The following is a 23,272-nucleotide window of genomic DNA, read 5'->3' on the forward strand; positions in this document are numbered from 1 at the left end:
GTAATGACAGATTTTTTCATATTAGCATTACACGAGCACAAGAGTAACAGCCACAGGATAAAATAATGGTGAACCCTGACATTAACAAGTGTCAGTTATTGACACTGCAATTATACTGCAATAGAATACCTACATATTGTGAAATTGCAAGAAACCTTTTGCATCCAACATTAAAAAGTGGCATTGGCTTTGAAGACCCAATAACATATCCCAAGCTTTTTTCTGGAAAGGAGAACATTTATATATTTCTTACTCAAATATTGTGGTTCCCAAAGCACTGATGACCACTTCATAAAAAGCAAAGCTCTTGCTACAAAAATCCCTGACAGAAATTAACCTGTCTTCAGTGATGTGAGGAAGAAAAAGATAACTTCAGTTTTCTAAGACTACCATGCAGCCATTCAGAACACTAAAAGCACTGAGAAGTAACTGTCAAAGCAACTATACATGCAGTGGCCACAAACACCTTCAATGAGACCTAAGTAGCTAGCAGAGAAAATTCAAGAGGAATTTTACTGAAAGCTTTATTCCTGGAGCATGAGCCTATGATCAAGTATTAAGTTCTACCCAAATTTTGCATCAAAAAGTCAGGGGGCTTGCATAAAAATACTACTAGCACAAAGTCTAATCTTACAGAACTTGTTCTACCATTTTTAAAATAAAAAGTTTATGCCAGCAAAATATAAAAAATCAAATTTTTGCTTTACCTAGTTCAAAAATCCACTCTGTGATTATTTATATAATTGGTACACTACCAAGTCATTTTAAAAAGTTATTTCTAACATTACTAGATTACCTATCATAACAAGTGTAAAATCTGTGGGATTGAGGATGAAAGATAAACTTCTTTAGCTAGACAGCCATTAAAAACAGTTGCTGCGAGAAAAAAAAATCTTCCCCTGCTCAATGCCTTCAGTGTATGAATTTTGAACGGCTTATTTTGCATTTGAAACACTCTGAACACCAGGAAAAATAGCCAGAGGTAGAGGTAAAATCACAGTTAAGATTTTCATGCTCACTTATTTCCAAAGCTAATCCGAACCCCTCAAAGGCAGAACGCGTTACTACCGCGCTGAACGCAGCCGTGCCCTCCCCTTGAAGCCGGCGGCCGGGGCCTCGCAGGCAGCCGCGCACACCGAGCCGGCTCCCTTCGCACGGCAGCTCACCGGGGCTCTCCCGCTGGGCAGCTACTCACAAGCACCACAACATGGAAAGTATTATGCGCACAGAACCAGTGAGGAGTGTTCATAAACGAGGCAAAGGAGCAAGTCCCAGTGAGGCTCAGTGAAACTCCCACCCACTGGCTCCTGGAGCATCAGAGCACAGCAACATACAGAAGGACTCTGGGTAAGAGAAGAGCTCAGCATCAAGGAAAGCTTGAAGTATGGCGAGCATTCTCCTCAGTTCACTAAATACACTTCTCTTACACCTTCGAAAATTATTTGCTTCTATCAGCCCCCCCCACTGCAAAACCAGAAGCAACAATTACAGAACTAACACAGCAACAATTACAAGGTAACTCACCAACCAACACCTGTCATTAAGGGACCCAAAGCTACAAACATCCCTGCTGGAAAACACTACAGCCAAACGTGACTTCTAGAATTTTCCCCACATTATGTTTACCATAAAATTTCTTCATGCTCTCAACATTGTTTCCTTTTACAGTATAAGTCTTTCAGTTTAAAAGAAATAATTTCTTCCACTGCTGAATTGGTTTATTAAGCCAGGAGTGCCACAATATTGCCTCAAATCCCAACAAATCTGCTATGAAATAGACACGCTGTAGAATCTGCCACAGCAGATTTTTATCTTCTCCCCCTTTACCATATTTTCATTACATCTTTAACAGTTCTACATGAATTTTTAAAATTAAAAGTTAAACAGTCAGAATGATCACTTCTAAGAAAAGAAATTGAGATCTCAAACAAGTATATCCTTCCAAACTAATCTTAGAAGGGAAGGAAGACTAGAAACTGGACAAGAGATATTGCACATCTTTAAGCTTTTTCATTGCATATGAAAGAGGCAAAAAAAAATAATAACAGGAACCTCGGTTCCTATTATTTTCTTAATCACAACAGAGAAAAATATTTTAGATCTCCAACTGCATCCACATGTTTCTATCATGTTATCTAACACCCACCTCAGGCAGGAGTGATCACACTTTGTATTTACCACTAAGCATTCCATTTTTCAGCTGATGGCCAGGCCAAGCATACTCTTGACTGCATTTTCAACTAAGTCTGCCTTAAAAAGTAGCATGTTAAATTTAATTTTCCAACTACATATTTGGATATATGTTAGATACACTTGTCTTGATATTTTATTTTTTCTTTATTTTCCTTTACATTCATTTTGTTCATTTTTTTACAGTACTCACACATCATTTATTTTACAAAGCAAATGTTAGGCTTCACTGTAATTACTCTCTTTCCTTCCCTCTCTGGCCAGGGGGTGAATTTAATATATCTGTTTACCTTTTAAACTTGACTTTCATATTTTAGCTTATTTTTTAAAGTTAGCAATATAAAAGAGAAGCTTCTGTATGTTTAATAATTGTCAAATTAAAAATAAATCTGGTTTATTAAAGTTCTCAAAAGTTGGACTTAAAAAAAACCCCATTTCTACAAAGAAATATTGCCAAAAAAAGAATTGCCTGAATTGGGGACAAGGATAGGCAAAAACCTGAGGGAATCTAATGAAGGGGAAAAAAAAAACAACAACCTCACACTGCTTATTTAGGATATTCAGAATCCTAGATGTTGAATAGCCTATCTACTTTATTGACCTGCCTGAATAAGTGAGTCTGAAACTGCTGAAGATAGCACAGCAATACTACAATTCCTTCCATTTCACCAAAGTACCTTTCTGAATAGTGTCTGTACTTCCAATTTGCTGAATCTGTCTAGTGCTTTTAAAAGTTTTGTGCATCTAGTTATTGACTGTGGGAGACATTGCAACGTTCAAGATACAACACTTGGTCTCTGGACCTTGTGCTTATGCACACCCAATGACCAGCAGCAAGCACTAGTCATAACAACTCCAACAGACTCCATTAAAAAGATCCATATTATATTTATTTCTTCAATTAGTAAACTCTGGAAGGAGACTAAACGAAAGGAACAAGCTATTTGGACAACTATCACCTTAGATGGCAAAACAAAAGAGAAAAGCTGGCTCAGCACTGTTACAGAATAATTAGACAGTAACAATAACTGACAAAAAATTTTTATCAAAAGAGGAGAACTGCATCTTAATTGGCATACAATGAGGTAAGAACACAAGCAGCTTGAAAAAAAACCCAAACAACTCCTTGCTCATGCTGTGTGGCAACTACTGAACCCAAAAGGGACACTCAAGGTATGAAATGTCTACCTTTGTTCACTGGAGCTGTGATGTCAGACCACTCCATGGGCTCACTGATACCTTGACACTTAAAAACCCACCTACCAAACAATGTTACTTCAAAGCCCTGATGCACATTTTACTGCCATTCTCCTCCTTCCTCCTACACAAACTTTAAAGTTTAAGCTCCCAAGTATCTAATGGAAAATTAAGGCTAAGTTGCCATGTGTCCATGTTGCCATGCTTTACGCACCAGAAGCTGCATGCATTATGTTCATGGATATTACAGCATCAAAAGCCAGAACAGAGACCCACATCTTCTGTAGCAAGAGATTTTACCCAATGGTGCTCACAGTCCAAACACATCCTGGGATTAAAGAGAAAAATTATCAGGCAGTGCATCAGAGGCAGCATCAGTAAGAAGATATCAACTTGACATCTTTTTGGTGAGTTTACCAATCTCACACCAATGTGCATTCTACTCTGGTTCATTCTGGCTCAAATCCCATCACCCAAGGCAGTCTTCAAGAATTAAATTAACTCACAAAATATTTTTGACAGAACAAGCAATGTGATCTACGAGCATATGAACGACCACCTAGCCACAAAAACATGTTTGGAAAGGGTTAAAAGAAGCTTTCAGCATCCTTTGTCAAAAAAACAAAAGGCAGATATAACACTTGTATAGAATATGGTTTACTGAGCTTTAATCATTAAGCATCATCAAATTTGACCTTCCTCATTCACTTATCTCCCAAAAAACAGGACACTGGCCAAAACCTGCCTAACAGGAACATGTATGCAAATAGGTTGATTTGAATCATCCATACTGCTGTAAAGGAGGGTCAGGAACACTTTGCTGACCAACTTATACACTGAAACATCAACCCATTAGGTATCCATATGCCACCTGTTCCCTCATGTAAACCCCCTACTTATTATTTATTAATTTAATCCCTCATTTAAAATTTAAGATCTAGCTTTTAGTGCCATCAAAACAAAGCCTTGCTAAAGACTAAAAAACAAGAAATGTAAATCTGAACATTTCGTTAAATGTTAAGAAGCTCTTCGATACCATCTTTGTGTTTACCTCACTCTGAAGCCTCCAGACACCAACTGACACAAACCCCTTGCTACTAAAATCTCAACAGACATAATAATAGTAATAATCACCTCCCAAAATCTATCTAAAATCTAAAGTTATGTGCTGCTCCTCTCAATGACAGAGCAGGTATCTTACTACTTGCTGTCATGGTATTTAAGAGAGCAGACAGCTCAAGATACTTGCTTTGTTAAACCTTCTCTATTCATAACTCATTCACCAGCCATAACTGTACACCACTGTGTACCTCAGTGAACAGAAAGGAAAAGTAAATTTTAAAAAAATTATTTATTTAGAAGACAAAGAAATACAGAATGAATAGAGAAACCTTTTCTTAATCACAAAACATGAAATTGTATCATTGAAAATCATCTTAGCAGTTATGTTAAAAAAATACCGCTCTCACTCTTACTTTATAGCTCAAAGAGGCACACAGTGCTGCATTAAAATTTCTGTTATGTCAAAAAACACCTTCACAGTGTGAAATGTGGAGTACATAAATGAAAAATGCAAAGTTTTTACATTGTGAAACATTAAGTACTCTGTTTTCCCTTGCTGGACTGTCCCACCAATGAATACACCTGAATACCACAAAATTTAGGCATAACCAAAGACCATTTGAGTCTCTCCATTGCTGTATATACCTTTGGAATTTGTAAGTTCACTACCCAGAGGCATTTCACTGAAAGTAAAGATGAGGAGAGATTGTATTTCCACCATTACTTCTATTCTTTTGAACTCTTCCACCCTCAGGTTTCTCAATACTTGTTTCAAGTATTTTCAGCTGGAACACAGTAAAAAACGCTAAACTGTGTAGCAGGTTACACTGATTATTCATCAGTCACTGGATAGAATATTTCATTTGTAATACCTTTTGCATTTGTCAGTGTCTCTCTCATAAAGATTCATTTGGAAACACCTATTAGAATTATGGTTTGTTTGTTGGGATTTTTATAAGCAATAGTTAAAAGCCTAATAGCTAACCCTGGTGAAGTTTTTCATAGAAATATGCCATCCATCATGTAGCTATACTGACACCACCCAGGAGAATGTGACAAGCTGTCTGAATCTTTCACTTTCTGCTTCTATAAAATGAACTCTCATACCCCAGTTCAGTGAACTTTATCATCGCTACTTCATAGCATTACCTTTCAAAAATATGCCCTTACCATAAAAAAAGCTTCTAATAGAATATGGCTCTCTCCTTAAAGCTTGTATATAACAATATTCAGGTTGACTAGGAAAAATTAATGGAAAAAAATTAAAATAACTAAAGAAATTCATCAGCTCAACTCTGAGCACAACACAAGTGGTAGAGGTAAGCCTCTTTTTAAGACAGAGGTTGCAGAAATACAGTAGATTAGTATTTTCACAGTTTCTGTTTTCCATAAAGCACCTTACCACTGTGTTGAATTAAATCTAGCCAACATGGTTTGAAGTTAGGTGCCCTTTCATTCTGCAAATATAAAAGGCACATAAAAACTGAATGATTGAGTAACAGGCAACAATAGCTGAAAAAAATATAGGTGCTCAGAACTCCATATTTATATGCACAATCTTTAAAGCCAACTACAGAAATTAAAAGTAGAAGCTGTTTGTTGCAGAAAAAGAAGAGTTTTATTGCAGGACATGCACTAACTGTAAACAGAAGTGGAATTACTCCAAGAAATGTAAAAACCCACGTTTTCAAGGCTCCCTTACATTGTGTCCCAAACCACAACAGATTAATTTATTAAGCAAAACAAACCATGAATTAGTGGTTATAAAGAGATGCCATATGTTTACCATCCTTACATTCAATCCTAAAATATTTCCACTGTTTAGTGATGCTAATATTCATTTTGATAAAAGCAAATGAATAAGAATTGCATAATGAATTAACAACTACATAAAAGACACCACAACTACAATTTGCATGGCATAGCTCCTGTCACCCCCCATTCCTGTCTTTCCTTACTGGTTTTTACGCTTCACTCCATAGGTTATTTTTACTAATTTAAACTATGCCTCAGAGTGCTCTTTATCCAAACGCTCCCCGCACGGCTCTAACCCTTGCTCTATCCCTTGCTCACACCACACAGAATGAACACTCGCAGTCACATGAACGATTCCTCTTCTAAAGCCTGAGAGTTATTACGTGCATCCCAGTAGCAAGCAATAAACGCACTGTCCCAGAAACAGCACCTCATCCCAGATAAGGATCTGGAAATACCACCAGGCCACTGAATCCCACAGCACTGCTGATAAACACATTTTCTCCCGCACTTCCTACAGTGGGTACTATACACAGGAGCTGAACAGAGAAATTGTTGGTGATGCTAAGTTTAAAAGACGGGAGGAGGTGCCCGGAACAGGTCAGATCAAGAGCAAGAAGAGCAGGGTGTGAATTGGTGATTGTTTCTCTCTTTGGTATGGGACAACAAGGCATCGGCAGCTCAAGGGGTGAGAAGAAACAAACGTAGAAGGACCGAAACGCAGCAGCTGCAGGGCAGGGAAGGCGCTGTGGGAGAGCTCTCGGCAGCAACACGACTCCGGGCAAGGAGCCTGCGGCAGGGTCCCGCACGGACACGGGGCGGGAGCGGCCGCCGCGGGCAGCGAGGCCGGGGCCAGAGCGCCATGTCAGGCGGCCGGACCCGGCCGGCCCGGGGCCCGCGGGTGGCAGCCTCAGCCTCCGCAACAACCGCGCCGGGGGCGCGGGGCCGCACCCGGGCAGAGCGAGGCGGACGGGGAGCGCCCCCGGGGCCCGCGGCCGGACCGCAGGTCACCTGCGCACAGGAGCCAGCGGCGGCGCCGCCTCCGCGCACAGCCCGTGCCGCGGCCCCGCGGTGGAAGCACCCGCGTCCCGCCGGGCCGCCCCTCGCCACCCGGGGCGGGCCTGGCCAGCATAGGCCGCGGCTCTGCCGCCGCAGGCCCGGCCCAGCCCTGCCCGGCCCGGGGAAGGCTGGGGGCGCCGCGCAGGGCAGCGGGGTCCTCCACGCCCGCTCCTGCCCTCCCTGCCTGCCCCGTCGCTGCCGTAGCCCGCAATAACTCACCCGCTCCGCCGCCCAGCGCTGCCCCGCGGCCGCGGGGGAAGGGACGCGGCGGCCGCGCCAAAGGGAGGGAGGGCGGCGCGCGCAGCTCCGCGGGGGCGCGCGCGCGGGCTGCCCCCGCCCAGGTGGTCGCGCCCGGCTCGGCCCGGCCCGGTGGTGGCCGCGTGCCCGCTGCCCCGCCGGTGCGCGCCCCCGCGGCGTCCGGCGCGCCGGGCCCGGCCGCTCACGTGACGGCGCTGCTGGAGGGAAGGGATGGGGGCGGGCGGGGGCGCGCGCGCTGCGCAGGCGCCGGGCGGGAGGTGCCGGGGGCGGGGCAGAGCCGCGGGACCCCGGGCCGGGCCGGGGCTGAGGTGCGCTGGGGGCCCCGGCCCGGACAGGCTCCGGGACAGGCTCCTCAGCGGAACCGGCCCTCGCGGCGGAGCCGGGCGTGACATGGGTACCCTCGCTGGAGTCGGGAGCCGCAGTACCCAAGGCGCCCGGTGGCAGCCGCGGGCCTGGCCGTGCGCCTGACGGGCCTGCCCGGGCCCACGGGAGGGCGGATGGGGGCGGCCGGCCGGCTCCGCGGGTTTTCCCCTAGGACCCTGGCTGAGGACACGCATGGTGTGACTAGTGCGTGTGTAATGATGTGGCCTTTTGTCTTTGGAGAGCAGCTGCCACCCCCCTGCTCGGTGCAGCCCGCGTTATACAACCTGTTTGTTAATCTGTCCTGTGCGCCGCCGGCCCCGGGCGGATTCCTGCAGCTCCCGATGTGCCCGGCTCTTGGGTTCCTACACGTCGGACAGAGAAATCTCTGCAGTGGGTCGGTCCTGGGCAGACATGTCTCATGCTCCCTGTTGGTTGGTGCAGGCGCGTTTTCGCCTTCTCTTTTCCTGGTAACAGTTTGTGTACGCGCCTTGCAGGACCTGTGGCGCACATCCGCACGAATCGACACCTGAGGGAACTGTCGCGGTGTGCGTTTGTCGGGACATCAGGAACTGGAGTAATTTGGTCTCCACATGATGCCAAAGAGCAGGACTGTCTTTCCTAATTTGTGTTACAGCGTTGGCTGAATGCAGCTGCTTTCAGTTGTGATGGCTGACATGAAGTGCAGTGCTGGCTGGTTCTAGCGTATACCAAGTTTCAGCACCTCCAAAAGTGAAATTGGATTTCTAATATTTCTAAAAATCGAATTTGGAATTACCTTATATATTACTATATTAACGCTGTCTTTACATATTCCTAGTATTTTGTAATGAAATACAAACATGATGTAAGGACAAAAAAGTTGTGTTTCCTTTAGTTTCCTTTTTTTCAGTTCTGTTTTGAGTTTTTGAGATTGTATTCTCTAGGGCTTTCTTTGGTGCCATGAAGGCTGAAATACATTGAATGCTTCTCTTGCTGCCATCACACTAAGAAAGGAAGCAGTGAACTGAAGGCATGGTAACACAGCAATATTTACAGACAATACACAAGGTATTTGCAACAGAACAGTTTTGAAGTGGAGCAGTTTTTAACCTATTCAGCATTTTTTTCTCCCTGCCCTTCCAAAGCTACTTATGCACTTTACCACAAGTTGGTTTTCTCCAGTTTTCTTCCTGTACTTCCTCTGTTTCAGAAGGACTCTTATCTTTCCAAAACAAGCATCTTTAAAAAAAACCCTGAATTCTTATGACGGTGCAGGACTGAGCTACTGGGTTGGTTGCACTCATTTTTCAAAGGCTTTTTAGGCATGGAACTTTTAGAGGTGCTAACCCTCTAAAATACTGTTGCTATTATACAAAGAAATGAAATTATTTTCTGAAGCAAAATTCAGTTAAGTAGAATTTGCATTGCACAAATTTTCCAGCATTCAGCCCTTTTGGTTTCATTTCTTTTGACACAAGCAGCAGGCAAAGCATTGCTGGTAATCTGATCATTGTTTATGGCTCTATTCAGTTTTTTCTTTACACTGTCAAAAGTCACATAACTCCAGTGACCCATCTCAGTTTAACAGAGTATGTGCACTTTTCTTTTGCCATGGCCACACTGTACCACTGCATTTATGTCATGAACTTGCCCATCTGAAGCACCTGTGTTGCAGTTCAGCATAAAAAAAACCAGCACCCCAGCAGGAAATTTTGTAGGTATTACAGAGGCCTTTGTGTACAGTGACACACCAGGTGCACACAATTACAGCTGTGCCATTCTTCCCTAGCAATATTTTATCATTTATACATGAGATACTTGGTAGTAGGCCAGATCTTCCAAGTTGTTTCCCTTGAAAAGTAACCTGTTTATTTTAAGTCTTCTAGTCCCCTGAACACAAGAAAAAGCAGCAGAAGGCAGTTTCTTTGCTTGTAGTTCCAGGCCTCTATTTAGCCACAACTCTTCCCAAAAGGTTTGTGAATTATATTCCTTATAGTCTTTCCATGTTTTTTGGTCTAAATGGAATTTTTGGAAATATGCTCTGTGCAGTCAGATTATGATCACACTGGTCATAAACACGGCTTGCTTTTTACTGTTAATTATGCTTTGGTTGTCAAAATGTGGAAAGGAGTTAGATTGCTCCATGTGCTTATCTGGATAAAGAATGTGTTGGGTACGGTGGTGCCCTGCTGTAGGGCAGCATTTGCTACTGTCAAAAAGCTGAGATATGTTACAGCAGTAGGCCATTAAATATTCAAACAATGTCTCACAGGAACATCTTTCTTTTGTCTGCAAGATACTTGATTTAAATGATTTTAAAACCCAAGTGCTGCATTTATTTTGTGAATTGCATAACTTAAAATGTTATACAAAGCAGAGTTAGACTTCTGAAATAAATTGATATGTACTACACCACTAGTTACATTTATCTGCTGAATTTACAATATTGAACAAGCTCTTTTTTTTTTCTGGTTACTGTTTTCTGAAAGAGTCAGAAATACTACTTGGCACCCCTTAATAATTAGATAGCTGCTTTTCATAGCTTACTGCCATGATTTTTTCCAGGATGAGCAGCAGACACTCTGCTCACAATACCTGGGATTTGCCAATATCACTTGTTCAGGAGGCTCCATAGTTAGCTCATCAGAAGTCAATTTTAAGTTATCGTGAATTATATCTTTAGCAAAATTTAAAACTGTTAGTTCCTCTGATCTTTTCTATTTCTTGTGTAATAAGAATTTACTTTTTCAAATGCAAAACAGTAACAACCAATAATCTAAAATTTTCTAATCACATAAAGGAAACCCACATATTTGGTTAAGAATATCTGATTTGACACTATTTTCCCTTTAATTTCCTACCTTATCCTTGCTTCAGTTAGTATAGGAACAGTAACATGTGCCCCCTTACCCACTTTTCACCAAATTTATAACATGATCATTCTCTTTCCCCACAAAAAGACTCATTAGCAGCTGCCAGTTGTTGGATCAAACAGAAGTTATGTGTCCTACTCCAGAAAGCAGCAGAAAAACATTCAATTCCACAGGTGAAAGGGACAGAGGCTTTTAAAATTACCCATACAACTAGGTGGATAAAGGCAAGGTTCTGAAGACAAAGGATGTTTAGCCATTGATTTTATGACTAAGGGTAGATTTTTGTAGAGAGGTAAAAGGTGTGGAAGCTACAAGCTGTTAAGAATTACCCAATGCAATACACAGATTCAAGACTGAAAAAAGACATTTGATCCCAGAAAAGAAGACAGAATTGCAGTTATATGCAGAGATTGGTGTAAAACAGAAAAAAAAATGCTTTAATGAACTTTTTTAGTGCTAGAGGAAAACAAACGTTGATAGCCAGCACAAAATATGCCTTTGAGACTTACGTGCCAAACTAATTTGGGAGGTTGTCTATGAAACTGCTGCTAGTTATGAATTCTGAATACTTGAGATTTCACTCCAGTACTATTTACCTTAATTTTTAGCTTCTGTGAAGGCAATCATATGGTAGCCTGTGTCCAGTTCCCCAGTACATGAAAATATTGACAAACTGGACGGAACCATGGTAGAAGGTCAGCAAGATTATTAGAGGCTTGGAGCATAGAGCATTGTGCTTCTTCACCCTCATGATGAGACTGAGGGGGCAAATTTCCTCTGTCAGTTACCTGGCAGGTGAATGTAGAGACGAAGAGACAGAGTATCTTGGAGGTCACAGTGAAAAAATGTGAGAAACAGGAAAATTGCATCTGGGAAGATTCTGAATAGTTCCCAAGGGAAGAGTTTTCAGCTGAGGGACGGATATTGGGAAGGAGCTGTTATCTCTATCCTTGAACATATTAAAACTTGATTCAATAGGCTCCTAAATAACCTGATCTAATTGTGAAGTTATCTCTGCTTTGAGCATGGGGTTGGACTAGATCACCTTCTAATGTTTTGTCCAATCTAAATTACTCTATATTCTTAATAGCACAATTAGAGGATTTCCTTCAAAAATATCCTAAAGCTTCAACCCAATAATATATGATAATTCTCTCAAATTCCCTTCCTGGACTTGGCTCAGAACCACTTCCAAGGCAAAGGGCTTAGAATAGAACTTATTGAGACCCAACTTCAAAGTAGTATAAATACTCTGGTAGTGCTGAAAGACAATTGAGACAGGCATATAAACATCAAGTGCTGTTGAACAGTACCTAATTTTTTTCCAGTGAAGAAAACCAGGCAGCAATTAAGGAAGTCCAGAAGGGAGTTTTGATGAGAAGTAGACAAGTGAAATAGAAATAACTAAGAATTTCTAGACAGGGAAAACAGGAACAAAATAAGGTCAAGAACTTGGGAGGTGAAGACTCTCAATGTTTGAAATAAACCTTATGCAGCAAAAGGCTAACTCAAGATCAGGCAACTGAATGAAGTATGAGAATAGGAAAGGTAAAAAGGGGTGTGATTTAACACAAATATGGGAAAGTTTGCATGCTCTCCATCAGAAGGATAACCTTAACAACACAAAGTGATTGGATATTATAAAATTGTCTCACTGATTAGATTAATATAGGAAACAGCCCGCAAGTGTCTGCCTAGAAAAAAGTCTGCCCATTAGCAAAATTCTGTCTATTGAATAAAGACATAGTGCAGAAACACTCCATGTAGGGTGATCTGAGATAGCATCTGAGAGCATCAGGGGTATATATTTCCTGCCAGGTACCCATCCTCCACAGCATCCTACAAGGAACTCCCACTTTGAAGGCAGGGAGAAGTAAGAATCCTGCTGTACAAAACCAGGGAGAAGAGTAGAGTAGCCCATCCCTGGGACAGACAGGAGATGTGTTACTCTGGAAAACCTCGTACATCAAGTGTAAAGAAATGAATGTACTTGCAGTATGAGGGAACTCCATGGTTTTGCACATCTGCTATGGCCCTCTTGTTGTCATGTGCTTTTACTATGATGAACTGAAACTTGTCAGAGTTGAATTGAAATTTTAAATGCAAGTTCAGGGTTTGCATGCCCTACCTAAAGACACACAGATTTACTGGGGAATTGAAGAAGGCAAACTAAGATGTGTGTAGCTTCCTACTAGCACTGTGGATGTGCATAACAATGCTGAGAGGCACTGTCCTGTTCAGATTGTATTGTAACTATGCTCCTATGAATGGGGAAGAAGAGTTCATCACCTGCAACTCTTGCTCCTCCAGAGTCCAAAGGTAATTCAAGCTCTGTCCTATTCAGAACAAGCATCAGTGGAACTTGATGATAAAGCATGTGCAAATTTATAAAAAGGATAAAATCAGCTACTGCTGTTACTCCACCAATAAAGTGAGATTAAGACTCCAGCCCAGTAGAAAATACCCATTTTATACATCTAGGTTTTCTTACAGATGCAGGTTACATGTAGTATTGAGACTGAATGTCTTCTCCTTTGTGAGTATTTCTGTCTTGAGCATTCCTATGTATCTAAACACTGGTATCTGATTTTCTTCAGAGTTTTCATTTGAATCAGAAACTGAAACAGGCAACTTGATCTTCTGGCACTGTCCCTATCGTTTCTTGTCAGATCACTATTTAAACACTATTACCTCACAAGGAGGCTTTCAACTGATAGGGAACTTGTGTTGTTATTGAGATAATTATCAATGCATTAGGACAATATGTATCAAAATTAACAGCAGTCATGCAAGTTACCATCAAGACAAAAATAATGCCACTTGCTGTGGTTACACATAGCATAAACTCCTATCAGTAAGATTGAGTTATAATTGTCAATGGTTATTACACATTAAGAGCAGAGTATGTGGAAAGAAATACTTTACCTGACACTTTGAACTACTGCACTTAAAGAAGTTAGGTGAAATTTATTTAATCCACCTGTACATACCAATACTAAAAACTGAATTTGCCATCCCATGTTCCCTTTACAGAATATGCTCTCATCTTTAGAGAGCTCTTCATCTAACCTATTTTAGGTATCTCTTAGCATAGGAGAGCTGAGACATACCTAAGACCAAAATTCCTTTCACTAAAAAAATCTGTATTTCTTCAGTTAAGTCCCTCCTAGCTATTAATAAACCCATCAAATTTCAGCCTGATTTTAAGAGCTGAATTCAACTTGTGAAGTATAACTGATTTATTTTTTTTTACAGTGGGATTACACAAATACATACAAAAGGTAATAGTAATCTTCTTGGGACAATACTATCTCTGGTTTGATAACTTTCCCAATACTGACAGAAAATACTTGCTTATTAAAGACACAGCAAAATCCCAGCAAATCTAAGATACTGTTTTGAGTGCTCTCAGTAATTATTTAAATAATGTTGCACATATTAAAAAAAAAAAAAAAAAAAAGGAAAACCACTGTTATTAATGCTGCAGTCAAGCACTCAGAAGCTTAAAAACAATTAAGGTAAGATCATATATGAACCCCTAGTCTGGCCCTCTTAAATACATTTATTTAATTACAGAAGATTTCTTCCCCCATCCCATTTTTAAGGATAAACAATGCTCACATAAATGAGCAGAGCCTTACTACTTTTCTTACTGCCAAAGACCTTAAGTCTAACCTTGGATTCAGCCTCAATACCGAATTACACATTTTCTCATTGTTTCTTCTGCAATAAAGCAGATGGGTCTGATTACTTCAGAAATTACTGCTTATCTCCAGAACTGCCCCACTAATTTAAGGACTGCAATGGATTTTTATACACCGAGAACTGAAGACAGAGAAATTAGAAGTATTAATTAGTTTTGAGTACAGTCTGAAGTGGCTCAGGACTGTTGAGAAACAGAGTTCCACATAATTTCATGTATATTTAAGTACAAGTGTTTACAGATTTAAGTTGAAACTGACTGCTCAGCACTTGTAAGATCAGATTCAAGAAAATCACATTCAATTTCATACCTAATTTTGAATAATCAGTAACAAAGTACCTTGTTTGACTACCTTCAGATTTTTAAGGGATCATATGACAGAACAATATAGGGAATTAATGAGTTTTCTACTGCACTAATTGCAAACTCTCACCCCATTTCCCATGAACATTTCTGCTACATGCTAAAGAATGATGTAAACACTGCCACCATTTACGTGTCACATTACATAAGCCACTAAGTCGACAGCACAAACCAGTCTATCATATGACAGGAATGTACAAAATACCTCTTAAGGGAGCAAAGCACTTACACATTGAAAGCATCCAAAATTAAATGCTACATTAAAGCCTGTTTTCCATGCCATGCTTTAGCCTTAAGCTACAGTAATTCTGCTTAAGCATTTCTTCACTTGAATTTGTAAATATTTGTATATATATATAATATATATATACACCCTTTACATGCAATTTCATTCAATTTCTTTTATGTTGTTCCATCTGCTATCCTATCTTCACAACTTAAGTACTGTTGAAAACTACCAGAATTGTTACAAAAGAGGAAAAGATTTTCTGTTTTTAAGGTCATGTCTAAACAGAGAAAGAGTTCAGAAGTTGACTTTCAACAGACATGCACTCATGCAAATTTTTCCTCATTTACTGAAATCAACTGAAGTCAAAGCCCAGTCTCAAGTTTAGAGTTCAATGAACCAAGCTTCCATCACTAGCGTGTTAGAGCTCTTAACTGAAACACAACCCTCCTTACCCGCGATGAATTCTGTAAAGAAAGCAAAATCTGATCTATGTACAGCAATTGCATTAATAATTTTAAGTAAAAAAAATTCCAGGCGTTTTACTTGTAGCTTTACAGACTTCTCCTATTTTCATGGGTGACCAAATCAGAATTCTTAACTTGGACAATAATCTGTGTTAAACCAGTATTTACATTAATCAGCATAATGATGAGTTACAGAATATATGAAGATTTTGTCTTTGCCATTGTTCCTATAATCTAGCCCATCTTGGCAACAGAAACATTGATGACTTTGGATGTCATTCCAAAACATCTCATTTCTTCAGTCAAATGAAGCTGTATTCTATTAAACTAAATACCTTTTAACCCAGTTCAGCTTCCACAGGAAAGATGATCCAAAGTTTTATTTTACTGCTTTAAAGATTGTATTATATTACTTTAGGCATTTTAAAATCATACAGTGTTCTTTACAATGAAGCCATAACTTCTTCAAAAGCAATCCTTCAGAAATCTCACTGACTGATACTATGATCCCACCTCACTGTTTAGAAAGGAAGAGATCTATTAACCAAAGTTTAACTCTAAGCAGATATGAGCATCGATCACCTCAGCTGCCTACTAAGAGCATCTTCTAGTACTTGTCAGGAAGTTTAGTCACCACTTTGGAAACTCAAATAACAGATCTTTGCTCACACATTTTTTGGAACGTCTTGTTTGTACATAGCTTCAGTTTTGACAATGAAGAATTCTATCACATTATTTTTACCTGAATGCTAATGGTATTGATTCAAGTGTTCTCTAAGCTTTACTGGTGCATATCCTCTTTTGTTTTACTGCAAAAGCAGCTTCAAGAATACTAAGTAAGCAAGCTGCTTTAGTTCTGGGGACAGCAAGTCACAAGTAAGCTACATGAAAAAATACTGTACTTTCTACCATTAATTTTTATCCACATTTATTATGAGTAAAAGAAACAGCAAACATTACAGCAAAGGGGACATTCAGGCCCAGATTTAAAAAAAAGGAAGAAAACAGATGCCTGACTAGATTCTGAGCTTAGGCACCTCCAGATTGCTGACAGTACACAAAAGTAAGTGAAAGTGATGAGCATTTCAGCAAACTTCGTAAGTGCATTTCAGTCTTTATTTAGATGTTTTAAGCTCTCGCACTAGATTTTACAAGCTGGTGAACACTGGCAAAAGTATTTCTCCCACAGAACTATAACCACACATTCCCAAGACAGTATAAATATATGGTTGAACTAACATTAATACACATCACCATTTTATCAATTACATAATAAAACAAATTATCAAGTATCCAAATATTAAGTTACGCAGCTTGAAAGGCATACAAAATATTACAGAGGTCTGCCCAAGTCATAGCAGAAACTCAAGAAGGAAAAATGAAAAGAAAAAGATCACACTTTCAACAAAACAATAGTTGGTAAACAACTCTCAATAGGTACAGTAAAAGAAAACTACAAGATTTTTCAGAAATTTTCTGATTAAGAATTTTTAGCTACAATAACAAAGCATTTCTACGTTTTAAAAAAATATTTACTAAAGTAAAGGGCATATTCTATACTTCCTGCACAAGACAAAGGCAACATTTTACTAGAAATATTAAATAGCCCCTCCCAACCTTTTCAGGCCCTCTGTTAAGTTGCACATGAAGTGCCAACATTAATTTTACTGTAAGGCTTTTTGTCTGGAGACATTAAAGACTTGTGTGCTTCTGTACAATTTAAAAGATCTTCTACATGAATAACCAGAGTAATGACTTGTAATATGGAGAGGTTCAGGTAACAGAAAAGTACAGATGCAGGGGTAAAAAGTTGCTGTAATTCATAGTATTAAAAAGACAGACTGTGCAAATCTTGATAATTCTAGTGCGATTGTGGGAGACAAAACATACCGTGAGCAGGCAAGACTACTTTAGAGGCCATATTCTTCAATATTGAAATGACTGTAGAAAAAAAGATAGTAAGGTCCAGATAAGCTGGTAGTTCTCACATCATCAGAACTATGCCCATTTTAAGGAAAAATGTAGCTGATATGCTGGGTATTTTGGCACCTAATCTCTCTACAGATTGATTTATTTTAGTACCCCAATTTATAGTAGTTGAAACTAGGTCAGTAAGACTCAATGGCATGATTAAAGGATATTTGATCTGATAATTAATGAACAAGGAGACAGCTCAGAAACAGGGTACAGCAAAAACATTTACTGGGTCTCCATAGACAGATATTTATCTAAACATAGAAGTTGCATTTCTACTGAGCCTTTAGCCTAATAAATACTCCTAAGGAAGCTTCCTTTACTACTAAAAAATACCAGACTGATGTGTTTGGCATGCAGTCTGCTTAATTCTAGTTTCCATCCTTTATTTCCAAAGAAGTACTATAGGCTGTTGAGCTTTACTGAATACAACAATTATTTCGGTGACCGTTGGAGTCTTTAAAGCGCAGGCGCATCTTGGGGCGGTATTTCTCCAAGTACAGAAGTTGCTTGCTGTTGAAAGCTCCACGCCGCTTCCTAAATGGAAAAAAACAGATTTGAAACAGAACATTAATCTACTGCCCAGTGCAATAATATCACCAACCAGAGAAAAATATTTTTAGGTCACTTAAAAAAAGCCATTTTTAAGTCAAGGCTGTAACCAAAGTAGGGATAATTGGAAGTTAAGTGCCAGGAAAGAGGGTGGTAGCTTCCTTTCACAAATACCTCACTGGACCACATGCACAAAGGAGTACATAACATTTCAGACAGTGTTCTAGTCTATGATAAGCAAAAGCCAGAGATTTTACATTAGGATCTTTAGAAGAAACTTTAAAAGGAGGCTATAGAGAAGATGCAAGATGGTCTTCTCGAGAGCTGAAGTTACTCATTCTCTTAAAACAATTATGAAGAATATGACAATAGTAAGAAGGTACATAAACATTTAAAGTCCCCATAATAAAGATGCTGAACAAAAATAAAGCTTCCTTTGTTTTCCCAAACTGTATATATGTGAAAAAAAGGTACATGTTGGCTGACTGGAGTATGTACCTGGCTACCTATTCCTCATTTCATATACAACCAGTACAAGCTAAATTTAATTCTTAGAAGCATGGCAATTATGCAAGTGTTTTGTTATTGTTTATAATGGATGCAGCTTTTTTTAAATTTAGCTGAAACCTGAGAAATTAAAATACTGAGACTAAAACTCTCTCCTCCGACTTACATACGTTGATTAAAAAAATCCAAGGACATATTTGCCTTCAGAAGACTACAAGAAAAGACAAAGGTATTCTGCTTTTCATATGTAAAATAAAGAGAACTCTGCAAATCTAACAAATCTAACTGAAGGTTAGGGGGTTTGTTAATGGTTGTTCTGTTTTTTTTAAACCTCCTCAAGTAATTATGTATGGATTCTGGTATCAGCAGAAAAATATCCATTCCACAGATCCAAATCCTACAACACTGACTGTATGCACTCCAATTTCAGATGTACTAAATTAAAACACCTTACCAAAAAAAAAAAAAAAAAAAAAAAAAAGATAATACAAGATAATTCAGAATTTCCTTCAGGGCCAAGGATGTACCAACATACTGAATCTTGGGAACAGCTACATGTTAGTATCACACTTACTGTCTTATGAACTGCACTGCATCTTCATACTTCATTCCACATTCTATCAGTGCAAGAGCAACTAAAACTGGAGCTCTGGTTAAAAAAAAAAATCAGTTTAGCTTTTGTCAAAGCGTACTCAGAAAAAAAAATTACTGTTTTTTGCATATCTGATGTTTCTTCACTGGGAAGGCAGAAAGGGCAGAAGGCATTCCTACATTCACTGAGACATAATATCACCTGGTTTTGAGTTAGCCATTCTCATTAAATAGGGGTTTAAATTAACTCTGGTCAACCTCAGCTTCATTCATCTGATTTTAGGTACACGAGAGGATAACAGAAGTAAAATGCAAGTACTCTTTAAGCATTTCTTTCAAATCAATTGATTCTGAGGAAGAGCTGCATTTGGGTTTTTATTCTCCAAAATGAATCACTATTAGAAGCAGTCAGGATGCCAAAACAAAAGTCAGAAGAGAGGTCGAGTTCAGTAAGAAGTGACAAATCCCACACTAGTGTCACAAGTTTTGGGAACAGATGCAATCCACAGGCTACTACACTCCCCTGAGGATTTACTTGTTTGCCATGGTGTTCCTCCTTTGACAGAATCAATTTTCAGTTACTAAAGCTTGACTTAAATCAAACTCAAATACATTAGGAATTTATAACTCAAAACAAACCCACCAAAAACCACAAGACAAAACTTCATGCCACACACTAGCAACAAACTAGTGCATATTGTAATAACTTTAAGTGGTTTTGTATGTTCAGGGATTTAAAAGGAAACTTACATGATAGAAAGCTAGGACTGACTTCAACTAATTAACTACCCCATTTTAAGGAAAAAACAACCTGTATCATTCTAAGCAGCAGAAAAGGACTTGTTTTGGTAACATTCATCTACAAAGTTCACTACAGTGAATTTTGTTATGTGAAGCCATAATGCAGTGGATAAGCCAGGCTTAGGGACAACAAGACCAGAAGCCTCCATTTTATATTGGACATGCTGTAATCCATGGCTAGAATATAGCAACTTCTTTTGGAACAGATCTAGTTCCCAAGTAGTTTAGAACAGCAGTAGAACCATTATTTTCTCACAACTGTTGGAAGTCTATTCAAGATAGTGGCAGCAGACAGAAGGAACAGGACTAAGAGGAGAATATTTAGCAATATCCCTAAAATTTTTCATATCACTTAGAAATGTGACAAACAGCTTTGGGACTTTAGAAAACACTTTTCATCCCCCAGATAGGATGTGGACGAAAGCTGGTCTTGATGTGCCAGAACCACCCACTTGTTTGTGGTTAACAGTTACAATGCCCTTGGTTCAAGGAGACTGGCAATACTGCTGAAATGGAGATGGAGAGAAAGCAGACAAGTCACAAAACCCCAAATCTATTAGGGAAAAACAGACAAAAAATCTCAATGGGGCACTCATCAACATACTCGGTACAAGAAAACACTTGTTAACTTAATTCTGTAGACTTCGTGAGAGCTTTGAAGCATCATCTCTTGACCTAAAGATCTTCAATAAATACAACGGTTTCCTGCCATCTTAACTCCATTTAAGCATGAGGTCATTCCAATACTGGATCCATGCCTATTTTACATTTGCCTCATGTAAACTTTTGCACTAGATCTTAACAAGTCTGGCAAGGGATGACAAATTCAACAAATCTTTAAAACTTCACCCACCTTCCAAGACCAGCAACACAGTGTACAGCAATACAACAACCAGGTTCTTCACGAAATTTAACTTTGAGGAGGTTTAGCCAATCATCAACAATCTGGTTGGATGGTGGAGCACCGTCATCAAAGGGCCAGTCCTAGAAGACAGGGTGACAAACACATGAAGAAAGAATTCTTGTAAGCTGTACATACAGGCAAAAAAAAAGGAGAGGACAATGGACAAAGAGCTGACAGCTGAGGAAACCACTTAAACTTACAATTTTCTAATAGTCTAACTACAGCAATACTACAAATAGATTCTTCTCAGTTTTCATTGATCACATGATTTAGCTCCAAACTGAACTTTTTTTCCTGACAAGAAAAGATGTCTCCACATCTTTTTCCTCCATCGGTTGCTGAGTGAATACACTCATAAAGTGGTGTCAAATAATCTTTTTTTTGGGGAAGGGGGTAGAGTGAACAGCAAAATGTGTTGGTTCCAAACTCTGCTTCCACACTACTTACCAAAACCTGAATGCCTTCTTTTTCCACCGGAGCAGTGTCATAAGTAGCTTCACACACTCTCACCACTGTGGTAACACCGTATTTCTTAAGTTCCTAAGGAGTGGAAAAAATGTTGTAACAGTAAACCAGCTTCACTTTACCATTTAATTTTCTTAATAAACTAACTTAGTAACTCATTCCAAAATTCTCAGTAGCAAAACTCATGCAAATGCTTGCCATCCTGCAAAGACACAGAAAGGTGAAATTACTAAAAACTTGTGTGCTAACACCAGATACTTTAGGCTTTTCTGCAAACATAGTCTTATGTGCAGACTAAGTTTGGTTATGCTGAATCAGACTTTTTTCTTTTAAAATCAGATCCTGATAAACACTGATTAGTCCAAGTAGTCCATCTCCAAATGATCATTCATCTTAAAGGAACATGAAGCTTCTGGTTTGCAAAACTACACACTTCACTAAAAGCATTCTGAGCAAAGTTCAAATCTTCCCCCTCTCTCTCTCTGCTTAAAACAACAGGTTTGTTAGACCACTTACTCCTAAGAGTTAAAAGCACAGGACAATAAATTATTCCAGTTCCTGAGCTGTCATGACAAAATTTAGCTTTCCATTTTGCTATTACCCTACATTAAAATTATTAATAAAAAAAAAATAGCAATCCTGCTTCATTCTCCCTGCAACAAATATCATTCAGACTGCCACTGCCAGGGTAATGACTGAAGCATAGCCTAAGCAGACCTGATCTATTTGTGAGAATACAAAGGCAAGCAAATGTTATCTCACTCTGCTTCCTGTAAATAATCTTGCACCAAATACAGAATTGAGGTGTAGTACACTTAAAATCTTGCTAAGGAGGGACTTAGCAAACTTGGACCTTCCCATGAAGTAGCTCTGCAAGGGACTTATTAGCATATACAGACACACTTTATACAACCACACACTTTATAGTTCCAACATGCTAAATACGTGGTTTAGTTGATAAATTCAACACTAGCAATATATGCCAAGCCACTGGCATCAGTAGCATGCACCAAAGCACTTGAAGTAGCTTCAGCAGCTCTGAGTGCAGACTAAGCCTATTGCCACAAATGTCATTCTCGAAGACGCTATGACACAGAGGATCCTCTTAAGCTACACTAAACCCACGATCTGCTAATAGCGAAGGAAGCTAGGCAGTGAAAGCATATTGCAATCCTGTTACTAGCTCCTAAGGTTCTGACCCACACTATGTATCACTATGCAGGAAGTGCAATGAAATGTTACACCACTTCAGCCCAATCTCAATGTGAGCTCCTACCACTAGGAGATGTTTGTATTGCTCTGTACATAACTCGGCTAGATAATTCCCGTTTTCAGACCTAAACAATGTACTTCATGTACTATGCACTAGACAGTATAATTATTATTTCACTCTCAGAATCACATTTGTGAAAGCCAAAGTATATGTGATTTGTCTGCAGATTTGCAGATATCTACAAATCTTCAAAGCAAAGCACCAGTATTTGAAAGGAAACATCAATATACAGTCTCAGTACCTCCTCATATGGCTTTTACAGTAGTTATTAGCTAGTAAATATATATTTATTTATATATAAATATAGCATGCTGTTCAGGGATTAAAAAATACATCAGTAAGAATTCTGTACTGGCCTTACCTCTATAAATTTGTTTAAGGTTGCATTGGTTGGATTATGTGTGATCAGGAATCTCATGTTCTTGTAGGTGATTTCCACAGGAGCTGGGCGGTTCATTCGGGCCATATTGATTTAGTTACACATGCAACAAGATTATGAAAGGATTAAAAAAAATTCTAATACAGAAGTGATGTAGAGAAACTGAAGTCTACTTCACTATACTCCACGTGAAATTCTCAGTGCTTGGAAGTATGATGTTGGGAGCAATGGGAAATGAAATGAACCTCCTAACAAGAAGCAGCAATTCTTCAATCCAGTAATACTGAGGCAAAAGAAAGGCAGTGCACTGAGGTTTACCCCATCCAGGTCT

At 39.4% G+C, this 23,272-nt stretch overlaps 2 protein-coding genes across 3 annotated transcripts in view; both read right to left on the minus strand.

The window, feature by feature from the left end:
- Window positions 1–7,561, minus strand: part of PHF3 (PHD finger protein 3) — a 50,683-nt gene extending 43,122 nt beyond the window's left edge. Inside the window, exon 1 of one of the 2 annotated variants that reach the window (XM_063152994.1) lies at window positions 7,483–7,561. The gene's annotated coding sequence lies outside the window, so the exon portion shown is untranslated. The remainder of the gene's footprint in view (window positions 1–7,482) is intronic. The other variant, XM_063152993.1, reaches the window with a different exon arrangement.
- Window positions 7,562–16,589: 9,028 nt separating this feature from the next.
- On the minus strand, window positions 16,590–23,064 carry PTP4A1 (protein tyrosine phosphatase 4A1). The gene is made up of 5 exons (XM_063152999.1): window positions 22,924–23,064; window positions 21,272–21,364; window positions 20,774–20,904; window positions 19,103–19,177; window positions 16,590–18,006 (listed from the first exon to the last, which is right to left on the minus strand). The coding sequence occupies exons 1-5, from the start codon at window positions 23,026–23,028 to the stop codon at window positions 17,889–17,891; spliced, it is 522 nt and encodes a 173-aa protein (XP_063009069.1). The 5' UTR covers window positions 23,029–23,064; the 3' UTR covers window positions 16,590–17,888.
- Window positions 23,065–23,272: the final 208 nt, after the last annotated feature.

Source organism: Melospiza melodia, chromosome 3 (genome assembly GCF_035770615.1).
Source record: "Melospiza melodia melodia isolate bMelMel2 chromosome 3, bMelMel2.pri, whole genome shotgun sequence".
Taxonomy (NCBI): domain Eukaryota; kingdom Metazoa; phylum Chordata; class Aves; order Passeriformes; family Passerellidae; genus Melospiza; species Melospiza melodia.